The sequence below is a fragment of the Cimex lectularius genome, unplaced genomic scaffold (assembly GCF_000648675.2).
Source record: "Cimex lectularius strain Harlan isolate CLEC.00 unplaced genomic scaffold, Clec_2.1 scaffold125, whole genome shotgun sequence".
Taxonomy (NCBI): Eukaryota; Metazoa; Arthropoda; class Insecta; order Hemiptera; family Cimicidae; genus Cimex; species Cimex lectularius.
The window spans coordinates 1,031,074-1,049,806 of NW_019392662.1; the positions used below are offsets into that span (position 1 = coordinate 1,031,074).

Genomic DNA, 18,733 nt, shown 5'->3' on the forward strand with positions numbered 1-18,733 from the left:
TGGAGTAACCAGTTGCCCCTCAGACCGACACATCAGCAGAGTCTAGTGGGTCCAGACGCCCGTCCATCATCTTAATATCTTATATCGCCTCACTTCTTTAAAAAACGTTACACCTTACCGTCTTTATAAAAACCCTAATCCCCAAATATCCAGGCCTTACTTGTGCGATAGCCTTCTGCCCGTCACTGTGTCGGTTTAAACTTAAATAATGTACAATTTTGACAATAACGGCTCCTTCGAGCGATTAACTTCGATGGTTTAAAGTGAATATCCGACTGATTTTTCACCCATCACGCCAATCAAACCTGGCGTTCCACAAAGAAGTATCCTAGGTCCAATCCTCTATACCTCTACACTGCTGATATACAAATCCAAACGTACAACTCACAACATATGCGGACGACACCGCATAGGCATATAAGTAGTCCAACAATATCTGTACCTCATTACCGACTAGTGCGGTGGTGGATCGATTGAACGAGCAAACAATTTCAAGTTATGTTTACGGTCAAACGTTCAACGTGTCAACCAGTGCACATAAACAACAAGGTAATACCACCATCCAACGGGTCCGCTACCTAGGGCTTTAAGTAGGTAACAGTCTTACATGGAACTCGTATACAAGACCTCAACAAAAGATAGAAACTACCCAAACACTACTGATAAAATTCGACACTACAAACAAACACATAACAAACTACAAAAACAATTACAAAACAGTCATTAGACCCTAGTCATTGGACTCACGGAGTCGAACTGTAGAGGTGGGCTAAATCTTCCAACATCCAACGAATTGAAACCATTCAATCCGAAGTTATTCGTCGCTTTTTCAAGGTTGTATTAGATTAGATGTGTGCTGAGGTGGCTAAAGATCCTTTTGCAAACCATCAAACAGGACTAATGTACCTCTTCACACTAACTTTAGTGTTTTTATTAGCCTCCTTAACCGTGTTAGTGGCTGTTATGTTTGCAGGATTGAGTTTTTCTTGCCTGTTTTTGTTGAACTAAACTGATAACTTTACTAACCCTGGACACTTTTTCAATTAGCATAACTATGTGCTGCTCCACATTTGGGTCATAGTGTACACTTAACAACTCTAAACATAGCTCAATGCCTCGTGCAAGAATTTTATTAGTATTATTAACCGAATAAAGTCTTGCTATGCTACCGTTAATAAAAAAAGGTATTGTTAGATATACGGATTATAAGAGGACCCAATTCTGAAGACGGGGAAATGCCGAAACGTTTATGACAGAACAGCCCAGCTAGGATAGGCTAACCTTAAATTATCAATAATCACCAAAATCAGGATAACAGATGGTTAAAAAGTCTTTTGAAATATGTCCATGGTAGTGCCAATGTGCTTTTTCAGGTATGGATAGCAAACTATCTAGCTTACCTGGAATTTTTTCTTATCGCGAAGCTCTGCTACGAAACTCCTTCCAACATAGACTTGAGTTCACAATATCAGTTCTTTGTTTTAATGGCCTTTTGAGCCCCAATTTACAGGAATATACTTCGGCTATTATCTGCTACTGGCACGCCAAAATTTCAGGATTATAGGTGTTTAAAAAGCCTCTTGTACCATCGGTAGTGCTTTTAACCGCGTCTGATAGACAAATCCAGTTAGGATACTGGCAAACTAAAATTATCGGTAACGATCAAACTATAGTATTATAGGTGGTTGACAAGCTTTTTGCACTGCATCCAACAGGTAGTGCTATTGTGCTCTTTCAGATGGTAGTTCACTATCTCGCTTCAGCCTTTTCTCCTAACACAAATCACTAGCCACCGTTTCAGCTGGGGTGTACATAAAAAAAACCCTTAAAATTGTTTTTTTATTTCATTTGATCTTTGTATTCAATTAGACTGAATCAAAATCAACCTGAATTTCAAGAACTAGCTGTTGCTTACTCTTGAGCTGCAATTCAATCGAATAGGTCTCTGTTTTGGTTATGACCGACCCTGAAATTCATATTCCGGCTTTTTTTGTCTTTGAAAGTATATAATGTAGCATGCTTAATCTACGGATGGAATCTTCATTAAGTATATGTAGTATGTTATGCAATATTACATTAAAAAATGATAAAACTGAACGAATTATTAAAACATTCTTCATATAAGTTTAATTTATTCTACAAAAAATATATCAATTGGGTGTTGGATCTTTTGGCAAGGAAGGTCAATGTCCTTAATTAGTTTCGTATTTAGGTATTGTAGAATTGTTTTTCATTATCAGCGTGCGTTCAGATTTGTTATGTTTTACTTCAAATTTTTATATTTCATAAAGATGCACATAAAACGTGTGCTCTGATCCAAGGGGTTGAGCTGATCAGGGCCCCGCGCCCCACCAGGCCTGGCCGCGTCCTCGACGAACCGTGCCCAGCTCCTCAGTCTCCCTCGACATGTGCCCCAAGAACGAACAGGATCACGCTCAGGTCAGTTCTTAAAACACGAAAAATATTTTTTATGACTTTTTCCAGCTTTGAACGACGTGATTTCATCTTTCAACACGGCTTCTGATGGATTAACTAGCGTTTCCTGTGTCCTCGGCTTTTTCTGGCGCCTTCCTCTATTTGCTGTCCTAGTGTTGAGAATTTATTTTTGTTTTGTGTTAAAAAAAACAGGGGGTGTTTTTTAAAATACATTTGGATAAGAATGTACGATGTAGATGCAGCCATCTATATCTCTTAAGGTGTGATTTATGTCCAAAATTTCAAAAAAAAAAAAAAATTCCAAAGAAAACTTCTCTCTGCATACTTAAAATACAACTGTGGGTCTACCGATAAAAGTTATTTTGCCCACTTTACGTCTTGATTATTTGAAAGAATGAACCTTCCGAACAAATAGACAACAGCACAGTTTCCATCCATCTAAAAATACCTTATCCAATTAGAGAAATATTGAAAAATTGAACTACATAAATATGAGTTATTAATTTAAATCTATTACTAACGAAAACATAGTACTAAATTTTGTAGTATTCATTTTTAAGAAAATCTAAAGACCTAATAAGTCTTCTGACACAAACAATTTTTGTTCTTACGAAAACAATTTTACACTATTGTACCTACGAATGAAACACCTAGAGACAATGAGTACGTCAAGTATCTTCATCTTGATGACTTTACATCTGGAACTGATTTTGTTTCTTCTTGTGAAACTTTCACAAACGGTCACGCTGATTTAACGTTACGTATCTTTTGTATTTTTTTTAAGTAGCCGCAATAATTTTTTTATAAACGGTTATGCGACTGATATTTCGCTATCATGTCAAAACGATAGTTCGATAATGGGTTCTGTTCGTTCAAAATTTGTATAAATCCAATTTATCCAAATCTCTCCACCTTTCTTGTATCGCATTCAAATTTGCCTCAAGGAAAAGATTTCAAGATAATTTTCAATGATTTTCATTCTCACTACGTCTCATGGCTTGATCGGTTTTGACGAAGAAAACAGATCTCAGGTTTAGATTCAGCTAGTATTTCCATCAAATATGGCAATTGTTTAATAATATATTTTAATTAGACATTAATTTGTAGAATTTCTGTTTTTTAACATAAAACAATGGCATTATTAATGTTTTATTGTCGTGCTTGTTACAACATTGAGATGAAATGTACACTGATTTGATTTGACTGGGTTCTCTAACAATTTCAATTTTAATATACACACAATAGTAGTTCATTACCTTCCAGGGTCGATGAAAACTGCTAAAGTGCTTAAAATTTCCAAATATTTGTTAAGAGAAATCCTCCTGTTTTACATTCTCGTTGTATAAAGAAGTCGGACTTCTTCCTTTTGTCATGTTTATTTCAAAATTAAACATTCAAATAATGTCAATGTAATAGATAATCAAATGACTCATTGAGTCGATTCCGTACAGCTTGCACATAAGTTCCATTGTTCAAAATTTTCACATTATTATCATGCTTGGATGAAGAAAGTGCGTGGAGGCCGATTTGGATTCCGTTTTTTCTTTGGTAAAGTGGTTTTGTGGAAAATTGGTTTGTCGTACGCTCAATTTCGCTGTCCGATGTTAGTCTTTTACCACTGAACAGACGACTTAATATACTAGAATCATTTGTAAAATTGTTAAATATTGTAGTTAGGACCAGCCTTAGTATAATTTAATTAATATACAATAAGTAGATTTAATTATTCGATTACAAATTGAATTTGATGTTCAGGCGTAATATTTGATTATAGCATCGTAGTAAATTGACCGCCCAAAACACCTGTTATGTAATTAATGTGCAGAAACATTTTTTTCCTGCTGGGACATTTGAAGAGGATAGCATCGCAATGCTAAAACGGAAATGTCGGTTTCCGGGGGGGGGGATAGAAAAATACTATTGAAACAAATTGTCCGTGCAGTAAAAGTCATTACACAACTCTTGGGAATAGTCAGTGAACTCGTACCGTTATGACCCTAGAATGGATTGAGGAACGACTCTCATCATTGTCGGTGAATTGTAGCATCTAACGGGCGACCCCGTTCCTTCCAGTTTTTTCCAGAATCGTTTTTTCTCTCTTGCCGAGTCAAATTCTTCTTATATTCAATGGAAAATATCACGATTTTTGAATATGGAGCTATGGATCGATGAGTCCTAATCACTAAAGAACCGGATGGCATTCCTTTTTAAACTTAACGGTTTTTGATTGCTCATAAGGAAAGCTTTTGATTGCCTGTTTTTCGTAAAGTCAAAATGGAATTGACTTGAACGATTGATTAACTTTTGTGTGGATTTTCATGATTTTCACTTTTTCATAGGTCCTGCCTTGTAACTGTAATATATTTTTACTATTGAGAATTCAAACAATTCTAACGGTAAACAATATTTGTTTTGAACCAAAAAGGTGCAAAATTAAACTTTGCATTCTCTCTTAAATCTAAAATCTTCGATTTTCAATAATTTTAAACCTTGAGTTTTTCTCGGGCAAACAATTTCAAAAATTCAATCACAGATCGGTTTTGTTGTTTTTGCCCCTAATAAAAATAGACTCGCCGTAGTATTTAATATCTTTCATTCCAAAAAAAAAATTCTATTTTTATCACATTCTAACTATTAGCACTAAAGTTTAAAACAAACTATTGATAAATAATAATTGTTAAAACTGTTTTTTAGCCAGAAAACAGTAGCCATTGCGTTTATCAACCAAAAACATAACGACAAAAATCTACGAAATGATGGTTTTTGAATAGTGCAATGTTACAATACCTGAACACTAAATTGTCAATAAGTCTCAAAATTAATTCACCATCATCAAAGAAAGTTTATTGAAATTTTCAACAAGGTCAAAGTCTGTCTGTCTCCCAAATTAGTATAAACCTTTATAAAAATGAAAATGTCTTACTAAAATTATTTTCAGTAATACTAGTTAGTAGTTTAATAATAGTAAAAACTAGTTTTTACCATTTTTTTAAAAGAAATTATAAAATAAAAAAATAATTTTCACCTGTATAAAGAAAAAGAAGGATAACAAGAACGAAGAAAATAGAATAAACAAATTATTAAAAAAACAGTAAAGGTAATGAAATTTGCAGATATCAAAGAGTCAGAAAAAGCAGATTTATTTCTTTTTGCCATTTTCCGATGTTGTTGATATTTTTTTTTTTTTTTGCATTTTTATCAAAATATATATACTGTAAATTGCTCACACAAAATACATAATCCACTTTCAAGGACCCTTCAAAATTTGTTTTTTGTCTGTGACATATAACATTGAAATTGTCTCGAATTATAATTGGATTGTCCAGTAAACATTCAGCCATTGATAGTTTACAAACGATAGGCAATTTGGATTTAAAAAAAAAAATTAGTAGTAATTTTCTACTTGTACTACTTCTACAATATTGGTATTGTTAATATTGAATAAAATTGTTTATTGTTAATTAGAAAACTATGTCCAAGTCATTTATCCACAGTTTGTTTTTATCAATATTACTATAGTTTTCGAATTTATTTTTATATAAAAAAACTAGGATTTAACAACGATGTTGCACAATGAGGTCTGAATTGGGAAACATCTCATATTCCTAATATATTCATTATTAAGATAAAACATTTATATTCAGAACTATATTTTCGTAATATTTCCTATTTATTGTATGTTACTCAGGTCAGACTTACCTGCGCGAGAAAATTTGGATTCCTATTTATAACTTATAAATAGTTCTCTATGTACAGTTATTCACCAAACTTTCACGTCATGTCTAATGAATAGTTTAAAAATGAATTGGATGTACACAATCAATATATACAAGTTTTTCCTGTTTTTCTAGTAGTTTTACAGAGTGAATATAATTGATTCACCGCAAGCTCTATCAGAGTATGGGAAAGTTTCAATAAGTGGTATCATGTGCTGTATGTTCGCCCACAGCTTAAACAGAGAGAAAGTCAAATGTTTATAGATTATAAAGGACCGCGAAAATTTCCCCTTCGAAATTTCCCCATTTCACGTTGTGAATCGAAATTATTCCGACGAGAGTATCGTATAACCTGATAAAATATTTATTGTAAATAACAACTGTAGTAACATTAAAAAAAACTATCTTGATTTATGTCTTACTGAAAGTAATTTTCTTGAAAAAAAAAACACTTTAACATGATTGTAGTTAATATTACTATTGTTATTATAATTGTTTTAGTTTTCATTAACATTCCTTCAAAATCTGGCATGCACATAAATTTTTATAAAAGCTAAAAGGGAAATTGTTCCGCTGATTTTTTTAAAATGTTAATGTCATCAATAGCACTAAAAGTAAAATAAAATAATTCATGTCATACAGGAGGTCTTCAATTAACTGTTGGGTGCTTCTAAAGTAAACTTGATTGAAAATTCTGTTACAAATTTCCGAGTATGCCAGTATTTTAAAACAATGCCTAATAGAGCGTAATAAAAGATAAAATCTAGTAAATTAAAATAAATAACCTGGCGAGTGACCCCCACATTGTTAATTTCTGAAATGGAATTGTTGGAATTGTTTGAACGCTGAAAAATTCAAGATTTTAAGTTATTTACAATAGAACATTTTAACATGAATATATTTTTAAGCTGGTTATTCACATTTTTTATCGTTACCGGGGAATAATCATCAGTTGGGCTTAGTTTAATTATAAGTGGTTAGATTAGGTAGGGTAAGGGTCGTGTTAGGATACATATCCAAGACGCATAGTAACAACTAAAAAACAAACACATTAAGTTTTAATTGAGAAAGTTTTCAAGGATTATAAAAGGTAGATTCAAGATTATAAAAGATTATGTAGTTGTATTGTTTTCGATCATCTGGTCCGCCTGGTCTCTCCTTAGTGACAGTCCCTTTTTCAGCATTGAATCATCTTCAGTGATGAGTTTAATTTTAAAACAAGAATCAACCTTTTATCGGCAAACACGGCCTTTATCAGAAGTACATTTTATATGTGTGGTGATTAGTGACCGTTAATCGATAATTATTCAGAAATCGTGAAAATCTCACGATTTCTGAATAAAGTACATTTTATACTTGCATATACATCTTGAACATAATGTCAAAATGTACTCAACTCTTATGTTAATTTGAAACTATTTGAAATTTAAACATTCCCGCTTTTTTAAGAATAAGACTTGCTTAAGCTCCAAGCAGGAAGATCAGGATGCTTGTGAAACGACCACCCTGCAGTTTGCAGACCTCAAATCTCACGATATGAAATAATAATCTATTGGATTCGTGAGGAGCGGCCAAGAATAAGGTAGTTTAGAAAAACACCTTTTTCATTTTTTTGCCGACGTTTCGACCTTTATGCGGGCCATCTTCAGGGCATAAAGTGTGTTGCTATTCTTGTGGTGTTATACTGGTGTTGTGTGAAATTGTTGTACTGACACAACGCCAATATGACACCACAAGAATAGCACCGAAACATCGAAAAAATAAATAAAAAAAGGTGTTTTCTAAACTACCTTGACTATCCTTGACCGCTCCTCACGAATCCAACAAATTATTAAGCAATCGGTCCTAAAAAAACACACATATAAATATTAAGACCCTAACATCTAACTCTTTTCTTTTAAAGAATTATTCCATAATGTATAATTACATATATAGGTCATTCTTGCAATTATTCAATCATTCTATAATATAATGGTTGAAATAATTTGTATTTGGTTGAATTTCTTACAAAAATAATTAGAAAACTATCTGTCTTGACAATAGAAAAATCAAGATTTCAAATTATTTATAATACAGCATTTCTTAAATATAATTTTTTAATTTATTTATCGCGATCTAACATTGGTACGATTTTGTTAAATGAAATCACCAGACTATATTTGTTTTAAATTATAGAGGCCAAAAAGGAACTATTACATTGCTCCAAAATTCCATTTATTGGTCAATTGGAAGAATAAAGACTTTAAAAAATAAATTTCATTCCTCCGTTTAAATTAGCTTTATCAAAATTAACTAGAAGGAAAAATAGCATTGTCGAGTCAGTTTTATTTTTAGAACAATGCTATTCTTTGAAAATTGACATTCAACCATATGTCTCATATAACAAAATCGTAAAAATGAAGTGAGGTCAAGTGTCTTCGATTTCCTATCGTAAACCTGTTGAACGAATGTCAGAGTTTTAACACTAGAGAAGCCGAAGTCAGCCAGCAAAAAGAAACTATGGTGTTCAATATTTTCAAGTCGTTCTTCGAAGTTCCGAATGTCAGTTCTAGTGCAGAAGATTTCAGCAACGGCTTAGGCCAAGCCGTGAACTGGAAGAAGTTCAGAGAGGCGTTAACGAACCGATCCGGCTATCCGATCATGGTCGTCGTTCATGCTAGTAAATGCAAGTCGTGCGATTTCTTCAGGACGTGGTTTTCCGGCTCAGACGAAATCAGAAAACTGTCGGAAAACTTCGAAATGGTCAATCTCCTCGACAGCGAGGCAAGAGAGCTAAGCAATGTCTCGATTTTCACCCCTTACGTGCCCAGGGTGATGTTCTTCTCGCCAACGGGCAACTTCCTATCGCAATTCACAAACCATTGCATCGAGAACGAAAATCTCTGCTATTACTACGGTGATCCAAAAGCGCTCCTGAAGACAATGACCGAAGTCCTCCACGCCTTCCCTCCGAGACCTGAGTACGGTAAATCAACCGATTCACATTTATAGCAATGGTTTTGTTTTACTTCCCATAAAAAACACATTGGTGGTTTATTATATAGAATGCTATATTAGTGAAAAATCTTTTTCTAAGCTAATCCTTTATGCTAGTCAATAGTACGTGTGATTTTAGTGTAGTCCCCATATTTCCCGACAAACAAAACATTGGAAATATCAAGTATGATTATTCCAGTTTTAATATCATAAATGAATTATTAATTAATCTTACTCTATTTACTCAAGGTGATCGGCAGGGAAGCTCCCACGTATCAAGGTTAATACACGGACATTTACTTTTGGGCCAAAACAAGCGTTTATGTCCGGCATGTAGAGCAAGGTTGCTCGATGTGCCCCACTTAATTGATGGGTGTAGTTTTCTTGGCTCCGTATAGGGAGCGCGTAGTGATGTTAACCGTTGAGAATCGTGCTTTAGCACGACATCGAGTATCTGTGTCCTCTGTTCCGATTCTTGGAAGAGACAGAGATGTTTTATTATATACAGTACGGATATCCTAGCATATTTTGAGAAAACAATTGGGAAGTATTTATTGGCTGGAATGTGTAGTGTGAGAGGATCGATGGCGGTATATTTGAGCACTCCATCGACTCTTCATTAGGTCAGTTATTATGTGTAAAGGCTGATGGAGGAATATCAAGTACCTGAGTGAGTGGTATCAATAAGAAATAATGTATTTTAGAGTGAGCAAAAGTGTGAATGATCGAGTTGGGGGCTAAAATGACCTAGCTGTTGATAGTCCCAGGAGCTGGTCGGATACGGCCTATGTCTGTCCTCGGAGTGCCAACACCTCAGTGATTTTGGAGGCCTACCGGTGATTTATTGTAAATGACAAAAGCTGGGATTGTCGATATACTGCGAGAGGTAATAGGCTCAACTCTTTAACCTACATGCATGTGCATGCATTTGCAGATTTGAGCTTCTTTTGATGTATTAGCGTGCATTTGCTAATTTTTTTTAAAACTATAATTCTTGGATAGTTTTAATTTGGAATGTTGGATCAAAAAACTTGATTAAAAAGGAGACGATATCCGTTGTTGGGTTCATTACGATCATCCTGCTGGCCAGATGTGATTTTCCATTTTACATTCGATTCTAGTATTGTTGATGATATCTTGTTCAGGTATTATTATTTCCGCCGGTACAGCACTAGAAAAATTAGATAGTGCCATCCTTTTTCTATCACATCTTATTCGAACCCTTCTAAATTTTTCCACTTCTGCCAAAAAATTTAAATTGAACACGTGGTCTTCATTGCATACACCAATGGTATGAATGCCACTGAGAAACATAAAATAAATTTTAGACCATGTTGGGTTTCCTAGTATCCACGAAGTTGCTGCTACTGTCTTACCTCCGTGTGAGTGTCGACATTATGCCCGACGGGTTTCTTTATAACCGAGTATCTCCAGTCGAGTATATACTTACCCCGTGTGAGTAGGGCCTTCTTGTTTAAGAGATCCCAGCATCAAGATGTTTGCAAACAAACAAACTACAGGTTTCAGTCCACAAATCTCGCGTTATGAACGTAGGTACACCTCAAAATGTAACAGACCTGATTTTACACTTTGTCGAAAATCCTGTAACACGTTGTATTTTTCGTCCCCTTTTATACAGGTTTTGTTCTGCTATGTGTAAACGCGGTCCTTGTTTGAATCGTTTGTTGAATCTTTAGCTCTTTTTGTACTGTAAAATGATGGAGGACTATTATTATATTCTGTTATTGTTTATAAATATTATTAATATTATGGTTATAAGGCAATAAAAAAAATCATTTTATTTTATATATTTTGTAACTTTTGTCATAAAGTTAATACTTAACTGGTTTTGTTCTTACTCTTGGAGTATTCAGCGGTGTTAAGACTATGCTGTATAAAAATACATATCATCATTTAAAAAAATGTAATAATAACATGACGTTTTTCATATTTGGCAGTTTGACCATGTTTTTGAATTGAAGTATTTTCCTAGCAGTGAAGAGATCTTTAGTATTGGTATGCAGCGGTATTAAAATATGCATGAATCTCGGGAATCTCACACTGAAAATAATTGTTTCAGGAAGACCATAATAGAAGAATACTGATAAAAAGTGACTGGGAGTTTTGTGTTATATAATCTGACTTGCAAGTTAAAACCGAAGCCTAAATGTAACTGCATTGGAAATGATATCAAAACCTTGTCCTCTCTAATAAAATAATTTATAAATCAATTAACTTTTTAGATTTATTAACTTGATAGTTTGTATGCGTAGGTAATATTTTATCAGTGCATATGATTAAAATCTGAAATATGGAACGTTTCTTGATATCATATCCTTGTCAACGTAGACAAGTGAATGACCCCGTGTTAAAAGAAATAATGATTGGAAACTTTTAAAACTATAGTTGTTCTTTACATTGTCTGTGTAGAATTTTTTGGCCTTTCCGTTCATACAAATTTGACAAAATCGGAATTTGGAAAAAATCAATCTCAAACTTATTTATAATAATCGGAAATCGTAAGATGCGGTCCGGTGTGACGTAGGTTTCAGAAAAACATTTTCTTTATCGTGCCAACGTTTCGATTTTTATTTGAGATCATCTTCAGGGCCTGGGATTTACAAACGTTGTTTAAATTTAACAAATACATATAAGATGAGGAAAAAAAGTGAATTTATACAATGCAAAAAAATATTTTTTATATTCAATCAAACTATTTCTACTCACTCAAAGTATTTGTTTTCTGCGTAATTGTGCCATTCTTGTGTGTCGTGTTAAGAGTGCCAGTGAATATTGCTGTTTTATGTTTATATACGTTGGATTTTGAAGGGGTGGGGAAGGAAGTCAGGATATAAAGACATTTTTATGTGAGGAGTCGGCTTCTTTGAGGTGAAAGGAGCCGTCAATGGGAAAAAAATGTGGGTAATGGTTCGGCCTGATTGACTTTGATTGAAGATAAAAAATATTTTTTTGCGTTGTATAAATTCACATTTTTTCCACATCCTACATGTATTTGTTAAATTTAAACAATGTTTGTAAATCCCTGGCCTGAAGATGATCTCAATAAAGATCGAAACGTTGGCAAGATAAAGAAAATGTATTTCTAAAACCTACGTGACACCAGATTGCATCTCACGATCTCCGAATAATTTAATATAAATATTGAAGCGAAGTTTAACAAATTTACTTGTAAGAAATTATCTACAACTGTCTTTGTTTTATTGTTGGTTCTCTCTTGAATTAAAAAGAACACCGGCTTGAATTTATTCCCGAAGAGTTTAGTGAAAAATGTGTAATTGATTGGCACACAGGAAAAACAAGTCATTGGCTTTAATGTGATAATAGTACCAATTGTCTCATCCTTGGCCTTTAAACGTAGATACCTGTCTACTTGTTGGTTGAAACAACAAAACAGTTTTTGTCAAAAAACATTAGTTCATTTACCCATACTTCTATTAAATATTGTGTTTACTAGTTTTCATACCAAAAAATTATGTTATGTTTCTCGTTGAAGTCTGCCGCTGATGAATCTGGTCGATCTTCCTGGCCCGTACATCCTCGCTGCTTTTAGCCTATCATGGGATTTGTGGCAACCAAACCAGCGGGAATAGCCAAACCATGGCGATCGGAAACACAAAAACTACAACAAAAAAGGCGTTCGAAAGTCCAAGACCTACTTTCTACCCGGCGAATTATCTACACATGGATGTTGCGCTTGCAGTAATGAATTCTTAATATGTTCTTAAAAGAAAAAGGGCCTTGGGGTAATGTGATCGCAAGATAAGTTTTCCCATGCAATAGAAAGACATCCGTTTTCCAGCCGCTTTGTCTGGGACCACGAGAGCGTGATAGGGTGTTGTAACGACAACGGTCAACTAACTCGCCGCTTTTGAAAGTACTGGAACAATGCAAATCATTTCCATTTCTAAATTATCCAATTCCCATACAGTTCAAAAATTTCTTGGGCTATGTTTAATACAAACATACAGCAAACATATGGTAGGATCTTCAAGTGAAAACGACAGGAATGGTGTGCATTATGGTGGGGTTTCATAATCGTACATTCTGCTTTCACCTATGTGAATCTTCAAGTGCAAACTTACGATGTATTGTTCTTACGCGATCACTAGTAATATTAATAGTATAGTAATAAAAAAGTTGGATTGGCAGTGGATATTGATGGAAATCTGGATGTCTTCGGTAAAATATAGTGGATGTCAATATTATTGACCGTGTAAGAGCGAGCGTCAATATTTTCATCATTTCTCAGTTCACTTCACGTCGCGCTCTGGTGAAAGTGATGAAAGGGCGACAATAACTTACGACTTTTGATCTTCGGATCTATAGAATTATTATTTCATTAAACATAAATATTGCACAATTAAACGCCAATTCTGGTATGAATTTGAAGGTACGTCTAAAGACAAGACCCAGCACTGAAGATGAGAAGAAGCCGAAAAGGTGTCTGACAGATCTAAACAGCGAGAAAAGGCAGACCAAGATGATGGAAAATGACTGAACTGCTCGTTAATCACCCACTGATGATCAGTTTGACAAAAAAATCTTCAAATATTTGTTCGAATTACCTTTGATTTTATGAAGACTGGTATTCTCATAACCCACATTGAACAGGTGTCTAAGTAAACAAATTAGCGAGGATAGGTCTAGATAATCAGAAACCAACTACAAAAAATTTGTAAAGAAATTACCTTCATTTTGTCATTTTAGTGATATATAAGCAATAACTCTATCTTTTCTCTGGTAGATGACAGAAAACATAAATGTCAGATTTCTGTGCGTTGTGTTTTATATGGTCTGTGTGGTGACGAACCTGTAATACGATCATTTTTTGGCTCACAGGGTTAATCTGTTAGACGCATTTCGGCAATACACCTCTAACAGCGAGGATGGCGAAAAATGATAATCAAAAATGATCGGTAACAACTAAATTACAGAACACTTATAGTCTTCAAAATTTCTTCCAGTGGCCAAGTACTTAAGTTTTTAATCTATTGAAAATTTGTGCTTTCCCTGCTCATAAACTTGTTAAAACTGTTTGCTAAGGTACTTTTCTTCATTCGAAAGTATTTCTTAAAATCTTCAACATTGCTGATTCAATTTTCTTTTGATAGAACTAGATGGGATTATTCTTCTTAAATCATTACTTCAAGTAACGTTTGTGTTTCACCCAGCAAGTAGTTCCAAGCGCCAAAATAATAGATATGCATCCTCCAAATCCATGTATAACATAACTCAAAATTATACAGATTATACAGATTCACCTTTGATTATGCAACAAAAGAATTCTAAGCAAATTTATTGACATTATTCTGGAATATTTAAAGGTGATGGTCTATCTAAAATTCAAAAATATTTATTCACTGTACATATACATGTATATACATATTTACAAATTAGAAACAAGAGCACCAGTAATAATACTTTACCTCTCGACTTAAATAAATAAAGAATGTGTAATATCTTACAACTTAAATGTTGGGAAAACTGTACTACAAAAACCCAACCCTGAGATGGTAGGAAGAAGCATAAATTTTAGAACTAGTGTGTTATCGAAATACAAAATTTTTTTAAATATTTGTTTAATTATATAGTAGCCATAAAATAATAATTTTGTTTCATAGTTAAAACATGTAAAAGTAAATTTTGCATGTTATTACTTATAATTAATTGTAAAAGAGGCGAATAATTTAAATCATTCCTGCTTTGGGGAAAATATAAATAGTCGATAATTTTCACTTAGCGTAACATCTTATAGAGATATTTTTTGCATAACTTAGCCCAGCTTCGTTACCCACGGTATTCAGTTTTTATACGCTTTCCCGCAACCGTTAGACTGTGAGGCGACCTCATTGGATGCCTAATCCTTCACTGCATCTTCGAATAGCCGAAGCTATTCTACAAGCCAAGGAAGGCGTGTAATAAAAGCGAATCCTGCCCAAAAAGGATAGACATTTTTTCTCTCTGTTCCTTCAATTGGCCGTTTCGACACCCGCCATTACATGCCTCGAGTTGCTTTCTCTCCCGAGCTTCGTGTTTTACCGGAAAGTTCAACCTCACGAACGTCACCTTCCTATGACATTTAAAAATATGTTGTATCTTGTGTTTTACAATAGTGAAGACTAATTTCGGTTTTGCCGTGTTTTATTGTCTATCGGCGTTGAATAGATTTTCTTGGAAACAACACCATAAAAAAAAGAGAGAATATCAACTCATCTTATAATCGTCTGAAGAACTTTACTTTGTCCTTGTTCCTTCTTCTTCATATTCGATTACTTTCAGGAATTATTATAACCGTACCCTAAGAGCTGATGCATAAAGTATACCAGTGGGTCGAGTAATATTTGAATTAATTAATAGTAATTAATCGAGGTAATAATTGATTACTCGACAAACTTGCAACGGTTTGTGGAAGTTCTAAACATTTTTGCTGCAATAAAATGAATGACCGTGTTGATGATTATGATTTCATGGATTGGTTATATAAACTGCGCAAAAATGAATATTTATTCTTATTCTATTAATTTTAATTAAATTAACTGATATATTCTTGTTAGTGTGATAATACAAAATAGAAAATACAAACAAACCTCATTTTTAATACGGATTTACTTAAAAATAGCAAACATGAAGATTACTCATTTTGTAAACAAACACCTTTTTGCATCTTTTCTCCATTTTAATCCAGTTGTACCATGGAAACATATAATCTTGAACCAAAAGTTCACAATATTATTGTGAGAATGGGTCATCGAGGTCATCGGCAAGTGGATATAAGCAGTTGAGGTTAACATAAGCATAACATAAGCGTTAACATAAGCAGTTGGCGTTTCTCAGAGCGTGGTTTTCCGGGGTTTAGCCAATGCCAATAGGAGGCCTGGTAGTTGATCTCAGCGCATTGCGGCGCTAGGGGAGGACAGAATTATTGTCATTGCAGCAAGACGGAACACGTTCCATAGTGCCAGCCATATCCTAAATGAAGTACAAAATTTTTGGAATGGTCGTGGGCCCCTTTGAGGAGACCTCCAGCAACAGCCCGCAACCAGCAACTTCGGAAAATATGGTGCATGTATGTTTCCCATTGGGGGTCGCAAGAAAATGAGGTTTTTAACGTGCGCACCTGGCACATAGGCCTTATCCCACGTTTCTTAAGTTAGGTGCGACTCTGGCAGCTCTTTTTCATGCAAGGGTATCCGCTTTTTCTTGCAATTTAGAACCATATTCGAGCAATGATCGAGGTCAGTGTTCTGATGGCGGGCTTGTCTTTCAGATGAATTGAATACAGATCATGTATTTAAGACTGATATTGGTATACAAGTACATGATTTTCGGACCATATGCTCAGGCCTCTGTACGTTATGGAGACATAGATCCATAGGTTTTCCTGTGTCTAGCGAAGATTCCAATTATTTCACCATTGCATGCCTTATCCTCTTGTTTTGTTTTTTTAGAAGTTCTCTGTATGAATTCCTATCCTGCTAAAAGGTCCCTTTCAGCAGTACGGTCTTACAATTCAGAACCATATTAGACATGTTCACAGTTTTCAAATTTCGTTCTGTATTCGATGTTAAAATATTTGACTTGGCAATCTGAATAATAACTCTGTCTTGTGTTGTATTATTTGTTCAGATTGAAATGAGAGTACCTGTAGTGTATGGCCCTGCACCTTCTTTTATCTTAATAACTCGTCGATGTACCAATACAACTGGACGTTTTTCCCAATTAAATCTTAATGAAAGTTGTCATCGTTTACGTTATTATCAGGGGTCAGCTGAAAGGTTTGGTGTTTTAGGGTTTAGCGGTGGAGAAAGGATATAGGGAGAGGGCGATTTACCTAGTCCCACGAATCAATTAAACAATTAAACCGTGTAAGGTCACTTGTTTTAATGTCACAAAGATCAAAAAGAATACTATGTAAATTAAGATGAATAACGTGATATAAAGAAGCAGACGAAGAACCCTTCTATGGAAACAAAAGTTTAGAAATTACAAATACCAGTTCAATTGCAAAAATTTAAATAAATACATCACTATCCAAATGCATTCTTATATTAGAAACTTCGTTGTGCGGTACCCTTGACATATGACTGCATAAATATTAATGATTCTAGGAAAAAAAGCGTGTTGTGCATTACTACACAAAGACGCTGAAATCCTAAGCTCTTCGATATTTAAATAATGAAAACTTTCCCGAACTATAAATGAATTTATTAAACTAAATAAAACGTATTGCTATTGAAATGCTTGGTTAATCCCAGAGTTCGATACCATAAATCCACATAGATTTGAGAACCATGGTGTATATCAATCTTTTGTAGTAATGTAGAAGTTTGTATCGCCTGTCGAGTAGTGATGACGTACATCACCACCTCCTTACGTCCGCTCAATTCGTTTTGTTTTAGTCTTGTGGGATTTCCCCAGTAAGTCGTTTTGTCCAGGTGAAGTCGTTTTGTCCAGGTGAAGTCCCAAGTAACGTACGTGTTCGAAGACGCAGTGAAATCCCGACAGGTGGTAATGTTATGCGTCTGAATGTAAGTTAATATATGGGCCCTTCGATGCATTTATTTTAATTACCCACTTTTTAGGCCAAACGTCGACGCATTGTAAATGATTTTGAAGGTTTTTGTATGCTGTGACTGGATCTTTATGCGGGGAACATCTTGCTGTATCGTCAGCAAAAGTGGAGAGAATTGTTTCTGGAAAGATAGGAATATATATGTATATAGCTCAAAAGCGAGGTCCAATGTTCCATATGGAATTAATCGCCTAAAGATTGGATTTTTTAGTTTCTTTTGGATAATTTAAACGGTTGTTTTACATTTTTTTGTTTACTTACTTTTTTATATTAATGTCAGTGCTAATTTTTTTGAAAAATTATAATATTGTCTATATTATTAATCCATAATGCATTTAGCAATCATAATTGACCGTACTAATCATTTAAATTAATTATACTTTTAATCTAACGTCTTGGTTAAGATGAAAAAGCTAGTGTCATGAAGAGGATTCGAACCCACGTCCTTCGGCTCGATACGCCGCTGTACACTTGAGCTATCTTGACTTCCACCACTCGGACACTCCCATCTCAACCTATATATTGTTTTTCAGTTCACTTGCTTTTATGTTAGTGTGTAATATAAGCTGTTGAATAACGAAAAATATCCATATTTTCGACGATGGTTTGTCGGAATGTGATTATCCCTGGTTCTCGCTGTATATCTCGAGTTACGGTTTAACGTTGGCGTAGAAAACATTTCAATGGGGCCGTTTAAAAAAAATTCGGCTCAGTGAACGACAAAAAAGGTATAATTTCCCAAATTACAACATATGTAGTTTTTTATTTATAAAATTATGCAATTATTGGGTTATTTCGTATTACCTATTTCAAGCTTCGATATAATCCGCCGGCAAAAATACAGGCGGTTCCGGCCAACGAGCACGGTACGGTAAAAAACGGAATTTTTAATTCCGACCACAAAATCGTTTTAACACCACGAGACAACATGAGCTTGATTCAATTTCTATAATTTGCCGAATTGATCAATATCGGAAAATCGCGACGCAGTTGACTAAGCCCAGCCGAAAGT

General features: G+C 34.4%; 2 protein-coding genes across 5 annotated transcripts in view; both read left to right on the top strand.

The window, feature by feature from the left end:
- LOC106668717 (long-chain fatty acid transport protein 4-like) overlaps positions 1-18,733 on the top strand; it is a 55,520-nt gene that overhangs the window by 1,108 nt on the left and 35,679 nt on the right. The window contains exon 2 of one of the 3 annotated variants that reach the window (XM_014397692.2): positions 2,292-2,439. The exons of 1 other annotated variant lie outside the window; for it this stretch is intronic. In XM_014397692.2, coding sequence (XP_014253178.1) covers positions 2,407-2,439 — 33 coding nt within the window. In that variant the 5' untranslated portion in view covers positions 2,292-2,406. Of the gene's footprint in view, positions 1-2,291; positions 2,440-17,585; positions 17,678-18,733 lie in introns of those variants that run through there. One more of the 3 variants, XM_014397694.2, reaches the window with a different exon arrangement.
- On the top strand, positions 8,508-11,363 carry LOC106668723 (thioredoxin domain-containing protein 12-like). 2 transcript variants are annotated; one of them, XM_014397703.1, is made up of 3 exons: positions 8,508-9,117; positions 11,087-11,144; positions 11,213-11,363. In XM_014397703.1, exons 1-2 carry the CDS (start codon positions 8,652-8,654, stop codon positions 11,089-11,091), a joined length of 471 nt encoding a protein of 156 aa, XP_014253189.1. In that variant the 5' UTR covers positions 8,508-8,651; the 3' UTR covers positions 11,092-11,144; positions 11,213-11,363. The 2 variants fall into 2 exon arrangements, with proteins under 2 accessions (XP_014253189.1, XP_014253188.1); XM_014397702.2 differs by having other exon boundaries at positions 8,510-9,117; positions 11,209-11,363.